At 48.1% G+C, this 25,069-nt stretch overlaps 4 protein-coding genes across 4 annotated transcripts in view; all 4 read right to left on the bottom strand.

Annotated features, from left to right (window-relative positions):
* Positions 1 to 1,837, bottom strand: part of LOC309572716 (pre-mRNA-splicing factor SLU7-like) — a gene marked incomplete at both ends in the record, with an annotated part of 7,812 nt that extends 5,975 nt beyond the window's left edge. Inside the window, 2 exon segments of the mRNA XM_082281153.1 lie at positions 472 to 864; positions 1,819 to 1,837. Of these exon segments, the coding sequence (XP_082137279.1) occupies positions 472 to 864; positions 1,819 to 1,837 (412 nt within the window).
* A 2,755-nt stretch (positions 1,838 to 4,592) lies between these two features.
* On the bottom strand, positions 4,593 to 9,299 carry LOC309572715 (pre-mRNA-splicing factor SLU7-like; the record flags this gene model as incomplete). The annotated part of the gene is given in 5 exon segments (XM_082281152.1): positions 4,593 to 4,643; positions 4,645 to 5,838; positions 7,940 to 8,389; positions 8,707 to 8,777; positions 9,281 to 9,299. Coding segments are annotated over 5 exon segments (1,785 nt in total).
* A 2,752-nt stretch (positions 9,300 to 12,051) lies between these two features.
* Positions 12,052 to 16,759, bottom strand: LOC309572714 (pre-mRNA-splicing factor SLU7-like; the record flags this gene model as incomplete). Its single annotated transcript, XM_082281151.1, is given in 5 exon segments — positions 12,052 to 12,102; positions 12,104 to 13,297; positions 15,400 to 15,849; positions 16,167 to 16,237; positions 16,741 to 16,759. Coding segments are annotated over 5 exon segments (1,785 nt in total).
* Positions 16,760 to 19,521: 2,762 nt separating this feature from the next.
* LOC309572713 (pre-mRNA-splicing factor SLU7-like) lies at positions 19,522 to 20,743 on the bottom strand (the record flags this gene model as incomplete). Its single annotated transcript, XM_082281150.1, is given in 2 exon segments — positions 19,522 to 19,572; positions 19,574 to 20,743. Coding segments are annotated over 2 exon segments (1,221 nt in total).
* Between the last annotated feature and the right edge of the window lie 4,326 nt (positions 20,744 to 25,069).

Below are 25,069 nucleotides of genomic sequence, written 5' to 3'. Positions count from 1 at the left end.
AGGAGGGGCTGAGGGAGCTGGGAAAGGGGCTCAGCCTGGAGCAAAGGAGGCTCAGGGGGGACCTTGTGGCTCTGCACAACTCCCTGACAGGAGGGGGCAGCCGGGGGGGTCGGGTTCTGCTCCCAGGAAACAAGGGGCAGGATGAGAGGAAATGGCTTCAAGCTGTGCCAAGGGAGGTTCAGATGGGACATCAGGAGGAATTTCTTCACTGAAAGGGTGATGAAACATTGGAAGGGGCTGTCCAGGGTAGTGGTGGAGTCCCTATCCCCAGAAGTGTTTAAGGAAAGGCTGGACGTGGCAATGGGGTACCATGGTCTGGTGTTTGGTCACAGGTTGGAACTTGATGATCTCAGAGGTCTTTTCCAACCTGAATGATTCGGTGATTCTGTGATTCAGGTGTTCTTCTGTGCCACCAGCAGAAGGCAAACATCAGCTGAGGCTGCACGTGTTCATCTGGGGCAATATTCTTGCCTGTGTATTTTGCTCCTACTTTCCTGGGTCTCTCCATGCAGTGTTTCTTTTTGTGTGTCATTGCCCCGCAGTTCTCACAGGCTCCTTTGCGGTACCTCATGGCCACAGCGTGCTCTGGAACTCCTCGTTTGTACCAGTCTCCAGAGCGGTTATACTGTTTCTGCTTCTCTGGCTGAGGTCTCTGATGCTTTAGTGCGGGTCTTTTAGAAGGATCTATGTACCATGGTACTGAGGAGATGTACTGAGGAATATGAGGGTTGGTATCTTTTCCTTCTTCATCCACTTCAGCAGGTGCATTTCCTAGTTTTCTCTGTTCTTCTAATTCTTTCTTTTTCCTCCAATCTTCCCTCATGATCTTCTTTGGTTCCTCCAGGCTCACATCATTTGCCCCTCCTGTAGGAGGGGCATTCGCTACCGCACCTGAGGCCCTTTTGGCTTTTTCCATGCTGGGCTGCAGTGGGCACCAAAACCAAACCAACCAGAGATCCCAAGTCAGAACTGACACCCTGCTGGGCAGGGTGGTGGCTGCAGTCTGATTAAGGGGTGGCTGCAATCCTCCTGAAGTGATAGATGTGGTTCTGTTGAAGCAGTGATCCTGTAGAAGGGTCTGGTCTTCCTCTGAAGGTCCAGGGGTGGTTATGTAGCTCTTGTCCTCTGGGAATCCAGCAGGTAAGGGCTGCCTGTGGTGTTCCAAACCTCAGACTATATCCAGGTAGGAATGCTTGGTTCCTCCCCCTGGGCAGAGCCTCTCACAATGGGATGATGTAATTTACGAGTCGCACAGTGAGGCTGGATGGCCCATTAGCAGCAGATATCCCCAGGAGGGAGTTATCAGGGATGTGTCCTGGAAGAGATAAAGAACGTTGCCCCACCTGGCTCTAACAGATGGTGATAGAATACATGCTTCTGGTTACATCTCATATTGTAACCTAAAACATTATCTACCCCTTATTCTATTACCATCTGCATCATACCCTTATCAATACCCTCCTCAAACTCTACATATAGATGCATACACAGGGAAACCCTACACACAGTTCTCACCTAAAATTAGGTCCCCTTGTGGCACACAAGGGCTTTCCCCATCTTTCTGCATTACCCACCAAGTGTAACCAGGTCCTTGAGCAAAGACAATCCCACGGATGGGTTTGCCTTTGCCTGAGGTGGGATTAATCCAAACAGTCTTTCCTAAAATACCTCTCATGTGCACCACAGGGACTCTATCTCCACCCACTGTGTGCAAGGGTTCAGACTGAGCAGGACCAGCTCGATTGATGGACCCTCGGGTATTGACCATCCAGGTGGCCTTTGCTAAGTTCACTTCCCAATTTTTGAAGATCCCCTCACCAAGCACCTTCAGGGTCATCTTGTCGCTGTTTGTACCACGGACGGTGAGAAAAGCAACATAGACTCCAGTCCAGAGGAAGGGAAGAGAATTATTTATTAATTTCCAAACTCATTTATATAACCTGGTTTGCTTGAATGGCATAAGGTTATTGGTCCTTTGACCATGCACTTTTTAGAATGATTGATTAAACCCTACAACATCCACTTCAAAATATTTCTCCAGTCAGTAACATAACAAGCTGCATAACAAACTTGCAGGTGCAAGATAAAAATATTGGTTTACAAAACCCTCTCATTGTTTACAGCTAGCATGCATGTGAAAGCAAGCTTTCACATGGATGCTGGCAGGAAAGCTGGAAAATTTCTCTGCATCAAGCTTTCAGCATCCACAAAATCTTAAGTAGTGCGTTGCACCACTCAACTTTCCTGGCAGCTGGTGCATGATAGGGGATATGATAGATCATTCTGGCCCAGGTATTTATAGAGTTGTTCCTGAATGACTCCCTGTAGCGGGTTGAGTTCGAAACCGGGCGGAAACACCAATTAAGTGTAGTGGTTTTGGTTCAAAATATTCATTACTTACTTATTTTCCTTCTGTGAGATAAGAATTAGGAGAAAAGCAAAGCAGGCACGAACCTTAAACAGTTGCAGTACAATGAAAGAGTTTGATTACTAATAGAATTAAAAGCAAAGAGAAAATAACAAAACAAAATTAAAGCAAATCCCCCCCCCCCCCAGCACTTCTCTCCTTTTACCCGGCTCACACAAGGGATAACAGAACATGGGATGTTAGTCAGTGTTCCAGTTCTTGAAAAGTCTCTCTCTTATGCTTAAGGGAAAAAAAGGGTTTTCCTTCAGTTGCACGTGGTTCCCAAACTGCCACTAACAGCAGATCCGCCCGGAAACAATCAATCTGCTGTGTGTAGAACATCTCTCCCATGAAAAATCTCACAGTTCCTTCACACTGCAAAACATGGGCCATCACATGGGGTTATTCATCTTTTTAAGGATAAGTTCTTTTGGCCCGCACACAAAGGCTTTCCTTCGCCACAAGTCTCTAACAGCCTCTTACTACTTCTGTATAGCCTGGCATAGGCATTCTTCACAATCTTCACAGGCACACGAAGATACTCCATCCCCCCATGTTCTTCAAATGGATTAAAGAGACAAAAGTTTGTGGTATTACGGTTTCTTACCACGGCATGCAAGAAGGTTTCTTTTAAGCTGCGCGCCAGAATCGCGGCACCGCCCTCTTTTCTCCCGTCGCCATTTCCAGCTCCGTCCCACGTGACTCACTTCTCTTTCTCTCTGACTCTGAAGCCGCCATGTTGAAGAGTGTTCTTGTTCAGGCTTTACGGTGTGTGAGGAACGAGACAACTCTTAGAAAAATTAAAATAATTTATTAAGAACGGAAAAATTACAAAAATCGGAAAAATGTAAAAATTTGGGATCCTAATGGCTCAAGAGGTATGCCCCAGGAGCGCAGGGATGTGAGATCTTTCGGCTTAAACAGCACTGGACCTCTGGTGGAATAACTTGCAGTGCTGGGCTGACTTTTAGCTAGTCCAAAAGTCAAAGAAAAAAATTATTAAAGGCTCCTAAATAGGAGTAAGGCTTAAGTGCCCAGCACTGGCATCCACTACAGCTAAAATCTGCAGTGATCTGCACCTGCGCTGAGGCTGACTCACTATTTTATAGTACCTTTGCTCCGCCCCAGTCTGCCCACAGACCGCCCATGGCACACCCCTTTGGTCCTAAGTGATTGGTGCTTCCCTTTTGACAGATCATCTCTGTCTACCAATAGCTCGTCGTTGTCAGGGGGGTAGTAGCAGCTGGAGTAAGGGTGGTAACATGCCCTCATTAAGATTCAGGTGGTCTAAAAATAGCTGTTGGCTGTTAGAAACTGGGGTTTGGAGCTGGTTCTGAGACTTAAGGAGCAAAGTAGAAACCCTTAAAATAAATATTAAAATACATCCAACACATCTTAAAACATTTGTAGAAGTATACAGAGAACATGAGAAAAACAACTCTTACAGTGTACAATTGGTTTAAAGTTGAAAAAGGGATTTTTAACTGGGACACTTTTAACTGGGGGATTTTAACTGGAACTGGTGCAGAAAAACTACTTTGAACAAGTGAAAACACTAATAGCAGAACTTGGTATTTCTACCTGGACTGATGGGTGAACATTAACACTCAATTAAAATTGTTTAACCCCAAATTAACTAATTAAAACACTTAACATGCAAAGACCAAACTAATTAGGGATTTCATGTATGACACGGTGGGGAAAAGCCTCGCTCCCTTTGTGCTGCTGGCTGCGTGGTGTCCTCTTCAGTTCAGCACGGAGTGTGCTGGCTGCAGACAGGAGGTTCTGCCGGCTCCCGTTGACTCCGCCGGCTCCGCATGGAGAGGAGAGGGGCCCGCCTGTCCCCAGAAGCCGCGCTGGATGAGTTTAGCTGTGGCAGTCCATGGCTGGTTTTAGCTGCCTGCGGCTCTGGGACAGTCCCCCCGCAGTGATCCAGGGTCCGTGCTGCAGCGTTGGGGAAGGGGGAAAGGGGCAGTGGCCCCGGCCCGGCCCGGCGGGGCCCGGCGGGGCCTGGAGGCTCGGAGCCCCCCCCCACCTTCCAGCCGGCGAGCCCCGACAAAAAAGGGGAAGTCCTGCCTTTCTGTGCGGTTTAAATATGTAAATTGGGAGAAGCGTAATTGGTCTTAAAGACTGTCCATCAGCTCAGGGTCAACCCAATACCCTCCCGTAGTCCGACTCAATTCTCTCAGGGGTGCCATCTCTCCACATAATCTTCTCTTTGAGCTAACAGCAGTTCAGCTGAGCAGGGCAGGGGGGGGGTCTAAATATTCTTGTCCTCCGTACTTCTCTAGGATCCTTTCTTTCTGCTGTGCCTTGAAATCTTCTTTTTTCACTTTGAAGGATTTATAAAGGAGCTCTGATTTTGTAGGGTCTGCTTGCAGATGAACTTCAGAGCCTTTGTCATAAGCCTCCCAAGCTAAGAGCTGAGTCTGTGCCATTGAAATGCTATCGCCTGTGTAGCGAACAAAGTTGTCACCTGCATAACCAACTTCATCTGGATTCTTGCCTGTGTTGGCATAAGGGTTCTCCCTCATTGCTCTTGTTTTTGGATCATAATAAGCAGAGTTTGGATCTAGATTCCTCAAGTATTTTGCAATATCTTCCCGAATACGTAAATTTCGGACTGTGATGTGTCTTTTGGAGTCAAAGTTCTGCCCAGGCATATCAATGTCATCTGCATATTTGTCTTCATCTTCACTGTTACAATCCCTTTCTGTCTGTAAATTTGATTCCTCTTCTCCCCACTGGTGTCTTGGGGAGTTCACTTGCTCCAGCTCCCCTGATGCCAACCCCTCCTGAAGCTTCTGGGTTTTCAGTGTCCATTTGGCCAAATCAACCTTGGAATATTCCTCGACAATTTTCAAGTGCTCCTCTGGGTTATAACCATTCCACCGGTCTCGCTTCCCATCGTAATCAAACATCAGCTGAGGCTGCACATGTTCATCTGGGGCAATATTCTTGCCTGTGTATTTTGCTCCTACTTTCCTGGGTCTCTCCATGCAGTGTTTCTTTTTGTGTGTCATTGCCCCGCAGTTCTCACAGGCTCCTTTGCGGTACCTCATGGCCACAGCGTGCTCTGGAACTCCTCGTTTGTACCAGTCTCCAGAGCGGTTATACTGTTTCTGCTTCTCTGGCTGAGGTCTCTGATGCTTTAGTGCGGGTCTTTTAGAAGGATCTATGTACCATGGTACTGAGGAGATGTACTGAGGAATATGAGGGTTGATGTCTTTTCCTTCTTCATCCACTTCAGCAGGTGCATTTCCTAGTTTTCTCTGTTCTTCTAATTCTTTCTTTTTCCTCCAATCTGCCCTCATGATCTTCTTTGGTTCCTCCAGGCTCACACCATTTGCCCCTCCTGTAGGAGGGGCATCTGCTACCGCACCTGAGGCCCTTTTGGCTTTTTCCATGCTGGGCTGCAGTGCCACCCCACACTGGGCACCAAAACCAAACCAACCAGAGATCCCAAGTCAGAACTGACACCCTGCTGGGCAGGGTGGTGGCTGCAGTCTGATTAAGGGGTGGCTGCAATCCTCCTGAAGTGATAGATGTGGTTCTGTTGAAGCAGTGATCCTGTAGAAGGGTCTGGTCTTCCTCTGAAGGTCCAGGGGTGGTTATGTAGCTCTTGTCCTCTGGGAATCCAGCAGGTAAGGGCTGCCTGTGGTGTTCCAAACCTCAGACTATATCCAGGTAGGAATGCTTGGTTCCTCCCCCTAGGCAGAGCCTCTCACAATGGGATGATGTAATTTACGAGTCACACAGTGAGGCTGGATGGCCCATTAGCAGCAGATATCCCCAGGAGGGAGTTATCAGGGATGAGTCATGAAGGAGATAAAGAACACAGCCCCACCTGCTTTAACACCTTATGGGGATGCTGATAGAATACATCCTTTTGGTTACACCTTACATTGTAACCTAAGACAGCCCTGGATTTGGGGCATGGAAGATAAGCCCCTAGGTTTCATGGCAAAGGGATGCCAGCTGAAGATAGCACAAGATTGACTGGCTGGGGGTGGTCTCAGTGGGTGGAATCTGTTCTCAGAGGACACAGCCTTTTGCAGGCTGCCTTCCAGAGCAGTGCTGGCTGTCCTCACACATGATGGACACTCAATCAGATTTCCCTATATTGCCAGAGGTGTTGCCTTATCAAGGGATCTTTCTTATCAACTGTTTCCAGCAGGCAAAGGCCTCAAAGATAGGAGACAATTAGACTGCTGTGGTCATTAGGGGTGATGCCATGATGATTTTTTGCCTTTTCTCTTATACCCCTGTTACACCTTTTTTACAACTTCTGTATTTCTAGTGCTTTTCCCCTACATTCTTGGACTTGTTTGTTCAGCTAGGAGATGAAACATTTTAGAATCTTTGTAGCTAGGGATCAGTGTGCCCCAGACGCCAAGGTCCTCTCCAGAACACATTCTGTAAACTAAGATAGAACCATCCAGGGGAAGGCTCCTTGGGGAGGGGGGCTCACTCGAGCCTCTCATTGGGGAATCTTTGATAGATATGCTAATTAGTAAGACCTAGAATGTTATGCCAGATCTTTTGGGGGGGCATTGCAGTGTGCATGGATGTGCATTTGACCTGGACGTGTGCACCTAAGGATTCTTAAAATAAATACCAAGGTAAAATCCCTTCTTCCCTTCTAACCATGTATGACTCTTGATTTTAAGACCGGGACAAGGCATCAGGGGGAACTTGAGGTTCAGCTGGGCCAAGTGCTGGGTCCTACACTTTGGCCCCAACAGTTTCCTGCAGTGCTCTAGGCTGGGGCAGAATTGCTGGAAAGTGAAAGAACCTGGGGTGCTGGTGACAGTAGCTGAATGTGAACCAACGTGTGGGCAAGAAGGCCAGTGGCACCTGGCTGGGATCAGCAATGGTGTGGCCAGCAGGATCAGAACAGTGATTGTCCCCCTGTACTTGGCTCGGTGGGGCCACACCTCAGATCCTGTGTCCAGTTCTGGGCCTGTCACTGCAAAATGGACATTGAGGGGCTGGAGCGTGTCCAGAGAAGGGAACGGAGCTGGGGAAGGGGCTGGAGCAGCAGGAGGGGCTGAGGGAGCTGGGAAAGGGGCTCAGCCTGGAGCAAAGGAGGCTCAGGGGGGACCTTGTGGCTCTGCACAACTCCCTGACAGGAGGGGGCAGCCGGGGGGGGTCGGGTTCTGCTCCCAGGAAACAAGGGGCAGGATGAGAGGAAATGGCTTCAAGCTGTGCCAAGGGAGGTTCAGATGGGACATCAGGAGGAATTTCTTCACTGAAAGGGTGATGAAACATTGGAAGGGGCTGTCCAGGGTAGTGGTGGAGTCCCTATCCCCAGAAGTGTTTAAGGAAAGGCTGGACGTGGCAATGGGTACCATGGTCTGGTGTTTGGTCACAGGTTGGAACTTGATGATCTCAGAGGTCTTTTCCAACCTGAATGATTCGGTGATTCTGTGATTCAGGTGTTCTTCTGTGCCACCAGCAGAAGGCAAACATCAGCTGAGGCTGCACGTGTTCATCTGGGGCAATATTCTTGCCTGTGTATTTTGCTCCTACTTTCCTGGGTCTCTCCATGCAGTGTTTCTTTTTGTGTGTCATTGCCCCGCAGTTCTCACAGGCTCCTTTGCGGTACCTCATGGCCACAGCGTGCTCTGGAACTCCTCGTTTGTACCAGTCTCCAGAGCGGTTATACTGTTTCTGCTTCTCTGGCTGAGGTCTCTGATGCTTTAGTGCGGGTCTTTTAGAAGGATCTATGTACCATGGTACTGAGGAGATGTACTGAGGAATATGAGGGTTGGTATCTTTTCCTTCTTCATCCACTTCAGCAGGTGCATTTCCTAGTTTTCTCTGTTCTTCTAATTCTTTCTTTTTCCTCCAATCTTCCCTCATGATCTTCTTTGGTTCCTCCAGGCTCACATCATTTGCCCCTCCTGTAGGAGGGGCATTCGCTACCGCACCTGAGGCCCTTTTGGCTTTTTCCATGCTGGGCTGCAGTGCCACCCCACACTGGGCACCAAAACCAAACCAACCAGAGATCCCAAGTCAGAACTGACACCCTGCTGGGCAGGGTGGTGGCTGCAGTCTGATTAAGGGGTGGCTGCAATCCTCCTGAAGTGATAGATGTGGTTCTGTTGAAGCAGTGATCCTGTAGAAGGGTCTGGTCTTCCTCTGAAGGTCCAGGGGTGGTTATGTAGCTCTTGTCCTCTGGGAATCCAGCAGGTAAGGGCTGCCTGTGGTGTTCCAAACCTCAGACTATATCCAGGTAGGAATGCTTGGTTCCTCCCCCTGGGCAGAGCCTCTCACAATGGGATGATGTAATTTACGAGTCGCACAGTGAGGCTGGATGGCCCATTAGCAGCAGATATCCCCAGGAGGGAGTTATCAGGGATGTGTCCTGGAAGAGATAAAGAACGTTGCCCCACCTGGCTCTAACAGATGGTGATAGAATACATGCTTCTGGTTACATCTCATATTGTAACCTAAAACATTATCTACCCCTTATTCTATTACCATCTGCATCATACCCTTATCAATACCCTCCTCAAACTCTACATATAGATGCATACACAGGGAAACCCTACACACAGTTCTCACCTAAAATTAGGTCCCCTTGTGGCACACAAGGGCTTTCCCCATCTTTCTGCATTACCCACCAAGTGTAACCAGGTCCTTGAGCAAAGACAATCCCACGGATGGGTTTGCCTTTGCCTGAGGTGGGATTGATCCAAACAGTCTTTCCTAAAATACCTCTCATGTGCACCACAGGGACTCTATCTCCACCCACTGTGTGCAAGGGTTCAGACTGAGCAGGACCAGCTCGATTGATGGACCCTCGGGTATTGACCATCCAGGTGGCCTTTGCTAAGTTCACTTCCCAATTTTTGAAGATCCCCTCACCAAGCACCTTCAGGGTCATCTTGTCGCTGTTGTACCACGGACGGTGAGAAAAGCAACATAGACTCCAGTCCAGAGGAAGGGAAGAGAATTATTTATTAATTTCCAAACTCATTTATATAACCTGGTTTGCTTGAATGGCATAAGGTTATTGGTCCTTTGACCATGCACTTTTTAGAATGATTGATTAAACCCTACAACATCCACTTCAAAATATTTCTCCAGTCAGTAACATAACAAGCTGCATAACAAACTTGCAGGTGCAAGATAAAAATATTGGTTTACAAAACCCTCTCATTGTTTACAGCTAGCATGCATGTGAAAGCAAGCTTTCACATGGATGCTGGCAGAAAGCTGGAAAATTTCTCTGCATCAAGCTTTCAGCATCCACAAAATCTTAAGTAGTGCGTTGCACCACTCAACTTTCCTGGCAGCTGGTGCATGATAGGGGATATAATAGATCATTCTGGCCCAGGTATTTATAGAGTTGTTCCTGAATGACTCCCTGTAGCGGGTTGAGTTCGAAACCGGGCGGAAACACCAATTAAGTGTAGTGGTTTTGGTTCAAAATATTCATTACTTACTTATTTTCCTTCTGTGAGATAAGAATTAGGAGAAAAGCAAAGCAGGCACAAACCTTAAACAGTTGCAGTACAATGAAAGAGTTTGATTACTAATAGAATTAAAAGCAAAGAGAAAATAACAAAACAAAATTAAAGCAAATCCCCCCCCCCCCCAGCACTTCTCTCCTTTTACCCGGCTCACACAAGGGATAACAGAACATGGGATGTTAGTCAGTGTTCCAGTTCTTGAAAAGTCTCTCTCTTATGCTTAAGGGAAAAAAAGGGTTTTCCTTCAGTTGCACGTGGTTCCCAAACTGCCACTAACAGCAGATCCGCCCGGAAACAATCAATCTGCTGTGTGTAGAACATCTCTCCCATGAAAAATCTCACAGTTCCTTCACACTGCAAAACATGGGCCATCACATGGGGTTATTCATCTTTTTAAGGATAAGTTCTTTTGGCCCGCACACAAAGGCTTTCCTTCGCCACAAGTCTCTAACAGCCTCTTACTACTTCTGTATAGCCTGGCATAGGCATTCTTCACAATCTTCACAGGCACACGAAGATACTCCATCCCCCCATGTTCTTCAAATGGATTAAAGAGACAAAAGTTTGTGGTATTACGGTTTCTTACCACGGCATGCAAGAAGGTTTCTTTTAAGCTGCGCGCCAGAATCGCGGCACCGCCCTCTTTTCTCCCGTCGCCATTTCCAGCTCCGTCCCACGTGACTCACTTCTCTTTCTCTCTGACTCTGAAGCCGCCATGTTGAAGAGTGTTCTTGTTCAGGCTTTACGGTGTGTGAGGAACGAGACAACTCTTAGAAAAATTAAAATAATTTATTAAGAACGGAAAAATTACAAAAATCGGAAAAATGTAAAAATTTGGGATCCTAATGGCTCAAGAGGTATGCCCCAGGAGCGCAGGGATGTGAGATCTTTCGGCTTAAACAGCACTGGACCTCTGGTGGAATAACTTGCAGTGCTGGGCTGACTTTTAGCTAGTCCAAAAGTCAAAGAAAAAAATTATTAAAGGCTCCTAAATAGGAGTAAGGCTTAAGTGCCCAGCACTGGCATCCACTACAGCTAAAATCTGCAGTGATCTGCACCTGCGCTGAGGCTGACTCACTATTTTATAGTACCTTTGCTCCGCCCCAGTCTGCCCACAGACCGCCCATGGCACACCCCTTTGGTCCTAAGTGATTGGTGCTTCCCTTTTGACAGATCATCTCTGTCTACCAATAGCTCGTCGTTGTCAGGGGGGTAGTAGCAGCTGGAGTAAGGGTGGTAACATGCCCTCATTAAGATTCAGGTGGTCTAAAAATAGCTGTTGGCTGTTAGAAACTGGGGTTTGGAGCTGGTTCTGAGACTTAAGGAGCAAAGTAGAAACCCTTAAAATAAATATTAAAATACATCCAACACATCTTAAAACATTTGTAGAAGTATACAGAGAACATGAGAAAAACAACTCTTACAGTGTACAATTGGTTTAAAGTTGAAAAAGGGATTTTTAACTGGGACACTTTTAACTGGGGGATTTTAACTGGAACTGGTGCAGAAAAACTACTTTGAACAAGTGAAAACACTAATAGCAGAACTTGGTATTTCTACCTGGACTGATGGGTGAACATTAACACTCAATTAAAATTGTTTAACCCCAAATTAACTAATTAAAACACTTAACATGCAAAGACCAAACTAATTAGGGATTTCATGTATGACACGGTGGGGAAAAGCCTCGCTCCCTTTGTGCTGCTGGCTGCGTGGTGTCCTCTTCAGTTCAGCACGGAGTGTGCTGGCTGCAGACAGGAGGCTCTGCCGGCTCCCGTTGACTCCGCCGGCTCCGCATGGAGAGGAGAGGGGCCCGCCTGTCCCCAGAAGCCGCGCTGGATGAGTTTAGCTGTGGCAGTCCATGGCTGGTTTTAGCTGCCTGCGGCTCTGGGACAGTCCCCCCGCAGTGATCCAGGGTCCGTGCCGCAGCGTTGGGGAAGGGGGAAAGGGGCAGTGGCCCCGGCCCGGCCCGGCGGGGCCCGGCGGGGCCTGGAGGCTCGGAGCCCCCCCCACCTTCCAGCCGGCGAGCCCCGACAAAAAAGGGGAAGTCCTGCCTTTCTGTGCGGTTTAAATATGTAAATTGGGAGAAGCGTAATTGGTCTTAAAGACTGTCCATCAGCTCAGGGTCAACCCAATACCCTCCCGTAGTCCGACTCAATTCTCTCAGGGGTGCCATCTCTCCACATAATCTTCTCTTTGAGCTAACAGCAGTTCAGCTGAGCAGGGCAGGGGGGGGGTCTAAATATTCTTGTCCTCCGTACTTCTCTAGGATCCTTTCTTTCTGCTGTGCCTTGAAATCTTCTTTTTTCACTTTGAAGGATTTATAAAGGAGCTCTGATTTTGTAGGGTCTGCTTGCAGATGAACTTCAGAGCCTTTGTCATAAGCCTCCCAAGCTAAGAGCTGAGTCTGTGCCATTGAAATGCTATCGCCTGTGTAGCGAACAAAGTTGTCACCTGCATAACCAACTTCATCTGGATTCTTGCCTGTGTTGGCATAAGGGTTCTCCCTCATTGCTCTTGTTTTTGGATCATAATAAGCAGAGTTTGGATCTAGATTCCTCAAGTATTTTGCAATATCTTCCCGAATACGTAAATTTCGGACTGTGATGTGTCTTTTGGAGTCAAAGTTCTGCCCAGGCATATCAATGTCATCTGCATATTTGTCTTCATCTTCACTGTTACAATCCCTTTCTGTCTGTAAATTTGATTCCTCTTCTCCCCACTGGTGTCTTGGGGAGTTCACTTGCTCCAGCTCCCCTGATGCCAACCCCTCCTGAAGCTTCTGGGTTTTCAGTGTCCATTTGGCCAAATCAACCTTGGAATATTCCTCGACAATTTTCAAGTGCTCCTCTGGGTTATAACCATTCCACCGGTCTCGCTTCCCATCGTAATCAAACATCAGCTGAGGCTGCACATGTTCATCTGGGGCAATATTCTTGCCTGTGTATTTTGCTCCTACTTTCCTGGGTCTCTCCATGCAGTGTTTCTTTTTGTGTGTCATTGCCCCGCAGTTCTCACAGGCTCCTTTGCGGTACCTCATGGCCACAGCGTGCTCTGGAACTCCTCGTTTGTACCAGTCTCCAGAGCGGTTATACTGTTTCTGCTTCTCTGGCTGAGGTCTCTGATGCTTTAGTGCGGGTCTTTTAGAAGGATCTATGTACCATGGTACTGAGGAGATGTACTGAGGAATATGAGGGTTGATGTCTTTTCCTTCTTCATCCACTTCAGCAGGTGCATTTCCTAGTTTTCTCTGTTCTTCTAATTCTTTCTTTTTCCTCCAATCTGCCCTCATGATCTTCTTTGGTTCCTCCAGGCTCACACCATTTGCCCCTCCTGTAGGAGGGGCATCTGCTACCGCACCTGAGGCCCTTTTGGCTTTTTCCATGCTGGGCTGCAGTGCCACCCCACACTGGGCACCAAAACCAAACCAACCAGAGATCCCAAGTCAGAACTGACACCCTGCTGGGCAGGGTGGTGGCTGCAGTCTGATTAAGGGGTGGCTGCAATCCTCCTGAAGTGATAGATGTGGTTCTGTTGAAGCAGTGATCCTGTAGAAGGGTCTGGTCTTCCTCTGAAGGTCCAGGGGTGGTTATGTAGCTCTTGTCCTCTGGGAATCCAGCAGGTAAGGGCTGCCTGTGGTGTTCCAAACCTCAGACTATATCCAGGTAGGAATGCTTGGTTCCTCCCCCTAGGCAGAGCCTCTCACAATGGGATGATGTAATTTACGAGTCACACAGTGAGGCTGGATGGCCCATTAGCAGCAGATATCCCCAGGAGGGAGTTATCAGGGATGAGTCATGAAGGAGATAAAGAACACAGCCCCACCTGCTTTAACACCTTATGGGGATGCTGATAGAATACATCCTTTTGGTTACACCTTACATTGTAACCTAAGACAGCCCTGGATTTGGGGCATGGAAGATAAGCCCCTAGGTTTCATGGCAAAGGGATGCCAGCTGAAGATAGCACAAGATTGACTGGCTGGGGGTGGTCTCAGTGGGTGGAATCTGTTCTCAGAGGACACAGCCTTTTGCAGGCTGCCTTCCAGAGCAGTGCTGGCTGTCCTCACACATGATGGACACTCAATCAGATTTCCCTATATTGCCAGAGGTGTTGCCTTATCAAGGGATCTTTCTTATCAACTGTTTCCAGCAGGCAAAGGCCTCAAAGATAGGAGACAATTAGACTGCTGTGGTCATTAGGGGTGATGCCATGATGATTTTTTGCCTTTTCTCTTATACCCCTGTTACACCTTTTTTACAACTTCTGTATTTCTAGTGCTTTTCCCCTACATTCTTGGACTTGTTTGTTCAGCTAGGAGATGAAACATTTTAGAATCTTTGTAGCTAGGGATCAGTGCGCCCCAGATGCCAAGGTCCTCTCCAGAACACATTCTGTAAACTAAGATAGAACCATCCAGGGGAAGGCTCCTTGGGGAGGGGGGCTCACTCGAGCCTCTCATTGGGGAATCTTTGATAGATATGCTAATTAGTAAGACCTAGAATGTTATGCCAGATCTTTTGGGGGGGCATTGCAGTGTGCATGGATGTGCATTTGACCTGGACGTGTGCACCTAAGGATTCTTAAAATAAATACCAAGGTAAAATCCCTTCTTCCCTTCTAACCATGTATGACTCTTGATTTTAAGACCGGGACAAGGCATCAGGGGGAACTTGAGGTTCAGCTGGGCCAAGTGCTGGGTCCTACACTTTGGCCCCAACAGTTTCCTGCAGTGCTCTAGGCTGGGGCAGAATTGCTGGAAAGTGAAAGAACCTGGGGTGCTGGTGACAGTAGCTGAATGTGAACCAACGTGTGGGCAAGAAGGCCAGTGGCACCTGGCTGGGATCAGCAATGGTGTGGCCAGCAGGATCAGAACAGTGATTGTCCCCCTGTACTTGGCTCGGTGGGGCCACACCTCAGATCCTGTGTCCAGTTCTGGGCCTGTCACTGCAAAATGGACATTGAGGGGCTGGAGCGTGTCCAGAGAAGGGAACGGAGCTGGGGAAGGGGCTGGAGCAGCAGGAGGGGCTGAGGGAGCTGGGAAAGGGGCTCAGCCTGGAGCAAAGGAGGCTCAGGGGGGACCTTGTGGCTCTGCACAACTCCCTGACAGGAGGGGGCAGCCGGGGGGGGTCGGGTTCTGCTCCCAGGAAACAAGGGGCAGGATGAGAGGAAATGGCTTCAAGCTGTGCCAAGGGAGGTTCAGATGGGACATCAGGAGGAATTTCTTCACTGAAAGGGTGATGAAACATTGGAAGGGGCTGTCCAGGGTAGTGGTGGAGTCCCTATCCCCAGAAGTGTTTAAGGAAAGGCTGGACGTGGCAATGGGGTACCATGGTCTGGTGTTTGGTCACAGGTTGGAACTTGATGATCTCAGAGGTCTTTTCCAACCTGAATGATTCGGTGATTCTGTGATTCAGGTGTTCTTCTGTGCCACCAGCAGAAGGCAAACATCAGCTGAGGCTGCACGTGTTCATCTGGGGCAATATTCTTGCCTGTGTATTTTGCTCCTACTTTCCTGGGTCTCTCCATGCAGTGTTTCTTTTTGTGTGTCACTGCCCCGCAGTTCTCACAGGCTCCTTTGCGGTACCTCATGGCCACAGCGTGCTCTGGAACTCCTCGTTTGTACCAGTCTCCAGAGCGGTTATACTGTTTCTGCTTCTCTGGCTGAGGTCTCTGATGCTTTAGTGCGGGTCTTTTAGAAGGATCTATGTACCATGGTACTGAGGAGATGTACTGAGGAATATGAGGGTTGGTATCTTTTCCTTCTTCATCCACTTCAGCAGGTGCATTTCCTAGTTTTCTCTGTTCTTCTAATTCTTTCTTTTTCCTCCAATCTTCCCTCATGATCTTCTTTGGTTCCTCCAGGCTCACATCATTTGCCCCTCCTGTAGGAGGGGCATTCGCTACCGCACCTGAGGCCCTTTTGGCTTTTTCCATGCTGGGCTGCAGTGCCACCCCACACTGGGCACCAAAACCAAACCAACCAGAGATCCCAAGTCAGAACTGACACCCTGCTGGGCAGGGTGGTGGCTGCAGTCTGATTAAGGGGTGGCTGCAATCCTCCTGAAGTGATAGATGTGGTTCTGTTGAAGCAGTGATCCTGTAGAAGGGTCTGGTCTTCCTCTGAAGGTCCAGGGGTGGTTATGTAGCTCTTGTCCTCTGGGAATCCAGCAGGTAAGGGCTGCCTGTGGTGTTCCAAACCTCAGACTATATCCAGGTAGGAATGCTTGGTTCCTCCCCCTGGGCAGAGCCTCTCACAATGGGATGATGTAATTTACGAGTCGCACAGTGAGGCTGGATGGCCCATTAGCAGCAGATATCCCCAGGAGGGAGTTATCAGGGATGTGTCCTGGAAGAGATAAAGAACGTTGCCCCACCTGGCTCTAACAGATGGTGATAGAATACATGCTTCTGGTTACATCTCATATTGTAACCTAAAACATTATCTACCCCTTATTCTATTACCATCTGCATCATACCCTTATCAATACCCTCCTCAAACTCTACATATAGATGCATACACAGGGAAACCCTACACACAGTTCTCACCTAAAATTAGGTCCCCTTGTGGCACACAAGGGCTTTCCCCATCTTTCTGCATTACCCACCAAGTGTAACCAGGTCCTTGAGCAAAGACAATCCCACGGATGGGTTTGCCTTTGCCTGAGGTGGGATTAATCCAAACAGTCTTTCCTAAAATACCTCTCATGTGCACCACAGGGACTCTATCTCCACCCACTGTGTGCAAGGGTTCAGACTGAGCAGGACCAGCTCGATTGATGGACCCTCGGGTATTGACCATCCAGGTGGCCTTTGCTAAGTTCACTTCCCAATTTTTGAAGATCCCCTCACCAAGCACCTTCAGGGTCATCTTGTCGCTGTTGTACCACGGACGGTGAGAAAAGCAACATAGACTCCAGTCCAGAGGAAGGGAAGAGAATTATTTATTAATTTCCAAACTCATTTATATAACCTGGTTTGCTTGAATGGCATAAGGTTATTGGTCCTTTGACCATGCACTTTTTAGAATGATTGATTAAACCCTACAACATCCACTTCAAAATATTTCTCCAGTCAGTAACATAACAAGCTGCATAACAAACTTGCAGGTGCAAGATAAAAATATTGGTTTACAAAACCCTCTCATTGTTTACAGCTAGCATGCATGTGAAAGCAAGCTTTCACATGGATGCTGGCAGAAAGCTGGAAAATTTCTCTGCATCAAGCTTTCAGCATCCACAAAATCTTAAGTAGTGCGTTGCACCACTCAACTTTCCTGGCAGCTGGTGCATGATAGGGGATATAATAGATCATTCTGGCCCAGGTATTTATAGAGTTGTTCCTGAATGACTCCCTGTAGCGGGTTGAGTTCGAAACCGGGCGGAAACACCAATTAAGTGTAGTGGTTTTGGTTCAAAATATTCATTACTTACTTATTTTCCTTCTGTGAGATAAGAATTAGGAGAAAAGCAAAGCAGGCACAAACCTTAAACAGTTGCAGTACAATGAAAGAGTTTGATTACTAATAGAATTAAAAGCAAAGAGAAAATAACAAAACAAAATTAAAGCAAATCCCCCCCCCCCCCAGCACTTCTCTCCTTTTACCCGGCTCACACAAGGGATAACAGAACATGGGATGTTAGTCAGTGTTCCAGTTCTTGAAAAGTCTCTCTCTTATGCTTAAGGGAAAAAAAGGGTTTTCCTTCAGTTGCACGTGGTTCCCAAACTGCCACTAACAGCAGATCCGCCCGGAAACAATCAATCTGCTGTGTGTAGAACATCTCTCCCATGAAAAATCTCACAGTTCCTTCACACTGCAAAACATGGGCCATCACATGGGGTTATTCATCTTTTTAAGGATAAGTTCTTTTGGCCCGCACACAAAGGCTTTCCTTCGCCACAAGTCTCTAACAGCCTCTTACTACTTCTGTATAGCCTGGCATAGGCATTCTTCACAATCTTCACAGGCACACGAAGATACTCCATCCCCCCATGTTCTTCAAATGGATTAAAGAGACAAACAGTTTGTGGTATTACAGTTTCTTACCACGGCATGCAAGAAGGTTTCTTTTAAGCTGCGCGCCAGAATCGCGGCACCGCCCTCTTTTCTCCCGTCGCCATTTCCAGCTCCGTCCCACGTGACTCACTTCTCTTTCTCTCTGACTCTGAAGCCGCCATGTTGAAGAGTGTTCTTGTTCAGGCTTTACGGTGTGTGAGGAACGAGACAACTCTTAGAAAAATTAAAATAATTTATTAAGAACGGAAAAATTGAAAAATTACAAAAATCGGAAAAATGTAAAAATTTGGGATCCTAATGGCTCAAGAGGTATGCCCCAGGAGCGCAGGGATGTGAGATCTTTCGGCTTAAACAGCACTGGACCTCTGGTGGAATAACTTGCAGTGCTGGGCTGACTTTTAGCTAGTCCAAAAGTCAAAGAAAAAAATTATTAAAGGCTCCTAAATAGGAGTAAGGCTTAAGTGCCCAGCACTGGCATCCACTACAGCTAAAATCTGCAGTGATCTGCACCTGCGCTGAGGCTGACTCACTATTTTATAGTACCTTTGCTCCGCCCCAGTCTGCCCACAGACCGCCCATGGCACACCCCTTTGGTCCTAAGTGATTGGTGCTTCCCTTTTGACAGATCATCTCTGTCTACCAATAGCTCGTCGTTGTCAGGGGGGTAGTAGCAGCTGGAGTAAGGGTGGTAACATGCCCTCATTAAGATTCAGGTGGTCTAAAAATAGCTGTTGGCTGTTAGAAACTGGGGTTTGGAGCTGGTTCTGAGACTTAAGGAGCAAAGTAGAAACCCTTAAAATAAATATTAAAATACATCCAACACATCTTAAAACATTTGTAGAAGTATACAGAGAACATGAGAAAAACAACTCTTACAGTGTACAATTGGTTTAAAGTTGAAAAAGGGATTTTTAACTGGGACACTTTTAACTGGGGGATTTTAACTGGAACTGGTGCAGAAAAACTACTTTGAACAAGTGAAAACACTAATAGCAGAACTTGGTATTTCTACCTGGACTGATGGGTGAACATTAACACTCAATTAAAATTGTTTAACCCCAAATTAACTAATTAAAACACTTAACATGCAAAGACCAAACTAATTAGGGATTTCATGTATGACACGGTGGGGAAAAGCCTCGCTCCCTTTGTGCTGCTGGCTGCGTGGTGTCCTCTTCAGTTCAGCACGGAGTGTGCTGGCTGCAGACAGGAGGTTCTGCCGGCTCCCGTTGACTCCGCCGGCTCCGCATGGAGAGGAGAGGGGCCCGCCTGTCCCCAGAAGCCGCGCTGGATGAGTTTAGCTGTGGCAGTCCATGGCTGGTTTTAGCTGCCTGCGGCTCTGGGACAGTCCCCCCGCAGTGATCCAGGGTCCGTGCCACAGCGTTGGGGAAGGGGGAAAGGGGCAGTGGCCCCGGCCCGGCCCGGCAGGGCCCGGCGGGGCCTGGAGGCTCGGAGCCCCCCCCCACCTTCCAGCCGGCGAGCCCCGACAAAAAAGGGGAAGTCCCGCCTTTCTGTGCGGTTTAAATATGTAAATTGGGAGAAGCGTAATTGGTCTTAAAGACTGTCCATCAGCTCAGGGTCAACCCAATACCCTCCCGTAGTCCGACTCAATTCTCTCAGGGGTGCCATCTCTCCACATAATCTTCTCTTTGAGCTAACAGCAGTTCAGCTGAGCAGGGCAGGGGGGGGGTCTAAATATTCTTGTCCTCCGTACTTCTCTAGGATCCTTTCTTTCTGCTGTGCCTTGAAATCTTCTTTTTTCACTTTGAAGGATTTATAAAGGAGCTCTGATTTTGTAGGGTCTGCTTGCAGATGAACTTCAGAGCCTTTGTCATAAGCCTCCCAAGCTAAGAGCTGAGTCTGTGCCATTGAAATGCTATCGCCTGTGTAGCGAACAAAGTTGTCACCTGCATAACCAACTTCATCTGGATTCTTGCCTGTGTTGGCATAAGGGTTCTCCCTCATTGCTCTTGTTTTTGGATCATAATAAGCAGAGTTTGGATCTAGATTCCTCAAGTATTTTGCAATATCCTCCCGAATACGTAAATTTCGGACTGTGATGTGTCTTTTGGAGTCAAAGTTCTGCCCAGGCATATCAATGTCATCTGCATATTTGTCTTCATCTTCACTGTTACAATCCCTTTCTGTCTGTAAATTTGATTCCTCTTCTCCCCACTGGTGTCTTGGGGAGTTCACTTGCTCCAGCTCCCCTGATGCCAACCCCTCCTGAAGCTTCTGGGTTTTCAGTGTCCATTTGGCCAAATCAACCTTGGAATATTCCTCGACAATTTTCAAGTGCTCCTCTGGGTTATAACCATTCCACCGGTCTCGCTTCCCATCGTAATCAAACATCAGCTGAGGCTGCACGTGTTCATCTGGGGCAATATTCTTGCCTGTGTATTTTGCTCCTACTTTCCTGGGTCTCTCCATGCAGTGTTTCTTTTTGTGTGTCATTGCCCCGCAGTTCTCACAGGCTCCTTTGCGGTACCTCATGGCCACAGCGTGCTCTGGAACTCCTCGTTTGTACCAGTCTCCAGAGCGGTTATACTGTTTCTGCTTCTCTGGCTGAGGTCTCTGATGCTTTAGTGTGGGTCTTTTAGAAGGATCTATGTACCATGGTACTGAGGAGATGTACTGAGGAATATGAGGGTTGATGTCTTTTCCTTCTTCATCCACTTCAGCAGGTGCATTTCCTAGTTTTCTCTGTTCTTCTAATTCTTTCTTTTTCCTCCAATCTGCCCTCATGATCTTCTTTGGTTCCTCCAGGCTCACACCATTTGCCCCTCCTGTAGGAGGGGCATCCGCTACCGCACCTGAGGCCCTTTTGGCTTTTTCCATGCTGGGCTGCAGTGCCACCCCACACTGGGCACCAAAACCAAACCAACCAGAGATCCCAAGTCAGAACTGACACCCTGCTGGGCAGGGTGGTGGCTGCAGTCTGATTAAGGGGTGGCTGCAATCCTCCTGAAGTGATAGATGTGGTTCTGTTGAAGCAGTGATCCTGTAGAAGGGTCTGGTCTTCCTCTGAAGGTCCAGGGGTGGTTATGTAGCTCTTGTCCTCTGGGAATCCAGCAGGTAAGGGCTGCCTGTGGTGTTCCAAACCTCAGACTATATCCAGGTAGGAATGCTTGGTTCCTCCCCCTGGGCAGAGCCTCTCACAATGGGATGATGTAATTTACGAGTCACACAGTGAGGCTGGATGGCCCATTAGCAGCAGATATCCCCAGGAGGGAGTTATCAGGGATGAGTCATGAAGGAGATAAAGAACACAGCCCCACCTGCTTTAACACCTTATGGGGATGCTGATAGAATACATCCTTTTGGTTACACCTTACATTGTAACCTAAGACAGCCCTGGATTTGGGGCATGGAAGATAAGCCCCTAGGTTTCATGGCAAAGGGATGCCAGCTGAAGATAGCACAAGATTGACTGGCTGGGGGTGGTCTCAGTGGGTGGAATCTGTTCTCAGAGGACACAGCCTTTTGCAGGCTGCCTTCCAGAGCAGTGCTGGCTGTCCTCACACATGATGGACACTCAATCAGATTTCCCTATATTGCCAGAGGTGTTGCCTTATCAAGGGATCTTTCTTATCAACTGTTTCCAGCAGGCAAAGGCCTCAAAGATAGGAGACAATTAGACTGCTGTGGTCATTAGGGGTGATGCCATGATGATTTTTTGCCTTTTCTCTTATACCCCTGTTACACCTTTTTTACAACTTCTGTATTTCTAGTGCTTTTCCCCTACATTCTTGGACTTGTTTGTTCAGCTAGGAGATGAAACATTTTAGAATCTTTGTAGCTAGGGATCAGTGTGCCCCAGACGCCAAGGTCCTCTCCAGAACACATTCTGTAAACTAAGATAGAACCATCCAGGGGAAGGCTCCTTGGGGAGAGGGGCTCACTCGAGCCTCTCATTGGGGAATCTTTGATAGATATGCTAATTAGTAAGACCTAGAATGTTATACCAGATCTTTTGGGGGGGCATTGCAGTGTGCATGGATGTGCATTTGACCTGGACGTGTGCACCTAAGGATTCTTAAAATAAATACCAAGGTAAAATCCCTTCTTCCCTTCTAACCATGTATGACTCTTGATTTTAAGACTGGGACAAGGCATCAGGGGGAACTTGAGGTTCAGCTGGGCCAAGTGCTGGGTCCTACACTTTGGCCCCAACAGTTTCCTGCAGTGCTCTAGGCTGGGGCAGAATTGCTGGAAAGTGAAAGAACCTGGGGTGCTGGTGACAGTAGCTGAATGTGAACCAACGTGTGGGCAAGAAGGCCAGTGGCACCTGGCTGGGATCAGCAATGGTGTGGCCAGCAGGATCAGAACAGTGATTGTCCCCCTGTACTTGGCTCGGTGGGGCCACACCTCAGATCCTGTGTCCAGTTCTGGGCCTGTGACTGCAAAATGGACATTGAGGGGCTGGAGCGTGTCCAGAGAAGGGAACGGAGCTGGGGAAGGGGCTGGAGCAGCAGGAGGGGCTGAGGGAGCTGGGAAAGGGGCTCAGCCTGGAGCAAAGGAGGCTCAGGGGGGACCTTGTGGCTCTGCACAACTCCCTGACAGGAGGGGGCAGCCGGGGGGGGTCAGGTTCTGCTCCCAGGAAACAAGGGGCAGGGTGAGAGGAAATGGCTTCAAGCTGTGCCAAGGGAGGTTCAGATGGGACATCAGGAGGAATTTCTTCACTGAAAGGGTGATGAAACATTGGAAGGGGCTGTCCAGGGTAGTGGTGGAGTCCCTATCCCCAGAAGTGTTTAAGGAAAGGCTGGACGTGGCAATGGGTACCATGGTCTGGTGTTTGGTCACAGGTTGGACTTGATGATCTCAGAGGTCTTTTCCAACCTGAATGATTCGGTGATTCTGTGATTCAGGTGTTCTTCTGTGCCACAGTTTGCCTTCTGCTGGCGGGAAGCACCAGCCAAAATCTGCAGAGTGGGTGGGATTCGGGCAGATGGGGAGGCTCGCTGCCCATTCAGGTGTGGCACTGGAGAAGCTTCTTGGTTTGGTGTGCACAGAAATGGTCTTTCAGACGTGGAGAACACAGTGCTGGCACTGCAGCAGGCCCAACAAGCAGACAGGAAGGGAGCAGGAAGGTGCCTGGGAGCTCTGGGAGAACAGGAAAGTGTTTTTAGACTACATGACATGAGAAGCAGAGCAAGAGCAGCCTGAGCATTGGCTTGTTGGTGGAGGTCCGGATGACATCCAGAGCAGAAATATTCTGTATTGTTCACACCAAGAACAGTCCTGCAGAGTCTGTAGGGATGCTTTAAAGCCCTTAGGGTCCTGGTGAGGCTGGCTGTAGAGGTTGACCCCAGGTGAAAGAGGAAAAGGGAGCAGTGGTACCTGGACACAGATAAACATCCCTGTTATGCTGCTAATACCATGTCATGCAGCAGGACACAGTGAAGAGGTGATACTGAGCTCTTTGGGGGGGTACTCTTGACTCAATTTATTATTTAAGTTCCTAGACATACAGATATCAACGTCAGACCTGACACACAGCTATAAACAGGGTAAGACAGAGCATGAGAACTGCTGGCATGCTGCTTCCTATGTTTGCCCTCCTGGAGGCTTTAATCCTTATAGAACCAGACCTACGTGGTCCTTTCTGGGCCCTTATCTGCCTAGGTACACATGGTTCAGAAGAGTTTGTTAAAATTACACCTATTCTGTTTTCCCTCTTGAAATCAGAGAAAATAAAAAGTGAAATCCCCTCCAGCAAAGAAAAAAACCCTTAAGTTTGAAATACATGTGGGGACTCAAGCCCTTGTCTTGAAGGTGAGCCTGAGAATGGGTTAAAAAGACTAAAAAATGCAAATGTTGATGTAATTTCCCTATTTGGAAAGAAGACACAAGCCAAAAAAATGCCAACAATGCCCACAAAACAAATCAGAATTCCCCTCCAGTTTCTAGTGTGTGCTTACAAAAGCTTGAACACTGATCCAAAATCTGAGGAGAGGCAGACGAAAATTGTGCAGGACCCCATTTTTAAGCAGCTCTATTACAAAACATTTTTTTTTTTTTTTTTTTGCTTTGACACCATTTTATTCCTCAGATAAGCAGAGAATAGAAAGCAGCACTTTTCCAGATCTTAGTTTGGAGTGGTTTCCAGTTAAAACCACTTAGGTTCACCACCTTCCTTTCTGCAACCGTAGATCCTCAGCCTGAGAACTGAGCTTGAGTCTAAACATGACTTGGACCGCTGGAAATCTGAGCGCTCATTTCACTCAATACTCAGCTCCCATCCTGGAACTTTGATGAACCCAACCTGAGATTCGTGCTTGTAATCAAACCTAAGCAGAGATCAGTTTTGCCTGGGTTTTAGTTTCAAGCAGGAAGGTGCCCACCTTCCTACCTGTCTTCACCTGGACCAGGCAGTGGGATGTCTGGCTATCTCCTTGCATATCATCATTAGCTTTTCAGGATACATGATCAGCCTCCTTGTCCAGGAATTTGTAACCCACCCATTTGTGCTTTGTTGTCATATAATCAGCATATTCTAGGTTAGTGTTCCCTGCAGCTGACATGGCCTCAGAATCGCAGAATATCCTAGCTGGAAAGGACCCACAAGGATCATCCAGCCCAACTCATGGCCCTGTACAGGACACCCCAACAATCTTACCCGGGGCCTGGGAGTGTTGTCCAAACACTCCTTGAGGTCTGTCAGGTTTGGTGCGGTGTCCATTCCTGGGGGAGCCTGTTCAGTGCCTCACCACCCTCTGGGGAAGAACCTTCTCCTGATATCCAACCTAACCCACCCTGACACAGCTCCAGCCGTTCCCTGGGTCCTGTCCCTGGTCACACAGAGCAGAGCTCAGAGCCTGCCCCTCCTCTTCCTCTCCTGAGGAAGCTGCAGAACTGCTGTGAGCTCTGACCTCAGTCTCCTCCAGCTGAACAGACCAAATGCCCTCAGCTACTCCTCATGTGGCTTCCCCTCCAGGCCTTTCACCATCTCTAAAACTACTTTGGACACTCTCCAACAGCTTTAGATCTTTCTTACATTTTGGCACCCAAAACTGCCCCAGCACTGGATGTGAGGCTGCCCCAGCCCAGAGCAGAGCAGGACATTCCCTCCCTAGCCCGGCTGGTGATGCTGGGCCTGGTGCCCCCAGGACAGGGATCTCCCTCCTGGCTCCAGGCCACTGCTGGCTCATGTCCAGCTGGCCA

This window comes from Coloeus monedula (assembly GCF_965178545.1).
Source record: "Coloeus monedula genome assembly, chromosome: 4".
Lineage (NCBI taxonomy): Eukaryota > Metazoa > Chordata > Aves > Passeriformes > Corvidae > Coloeus > Coloeus monedula.
The sequence above is the reverse complement of the archived record's forward strand: the minus strand, read 5'-3'. Positions and strand labels throughout refer to the sequence as shown.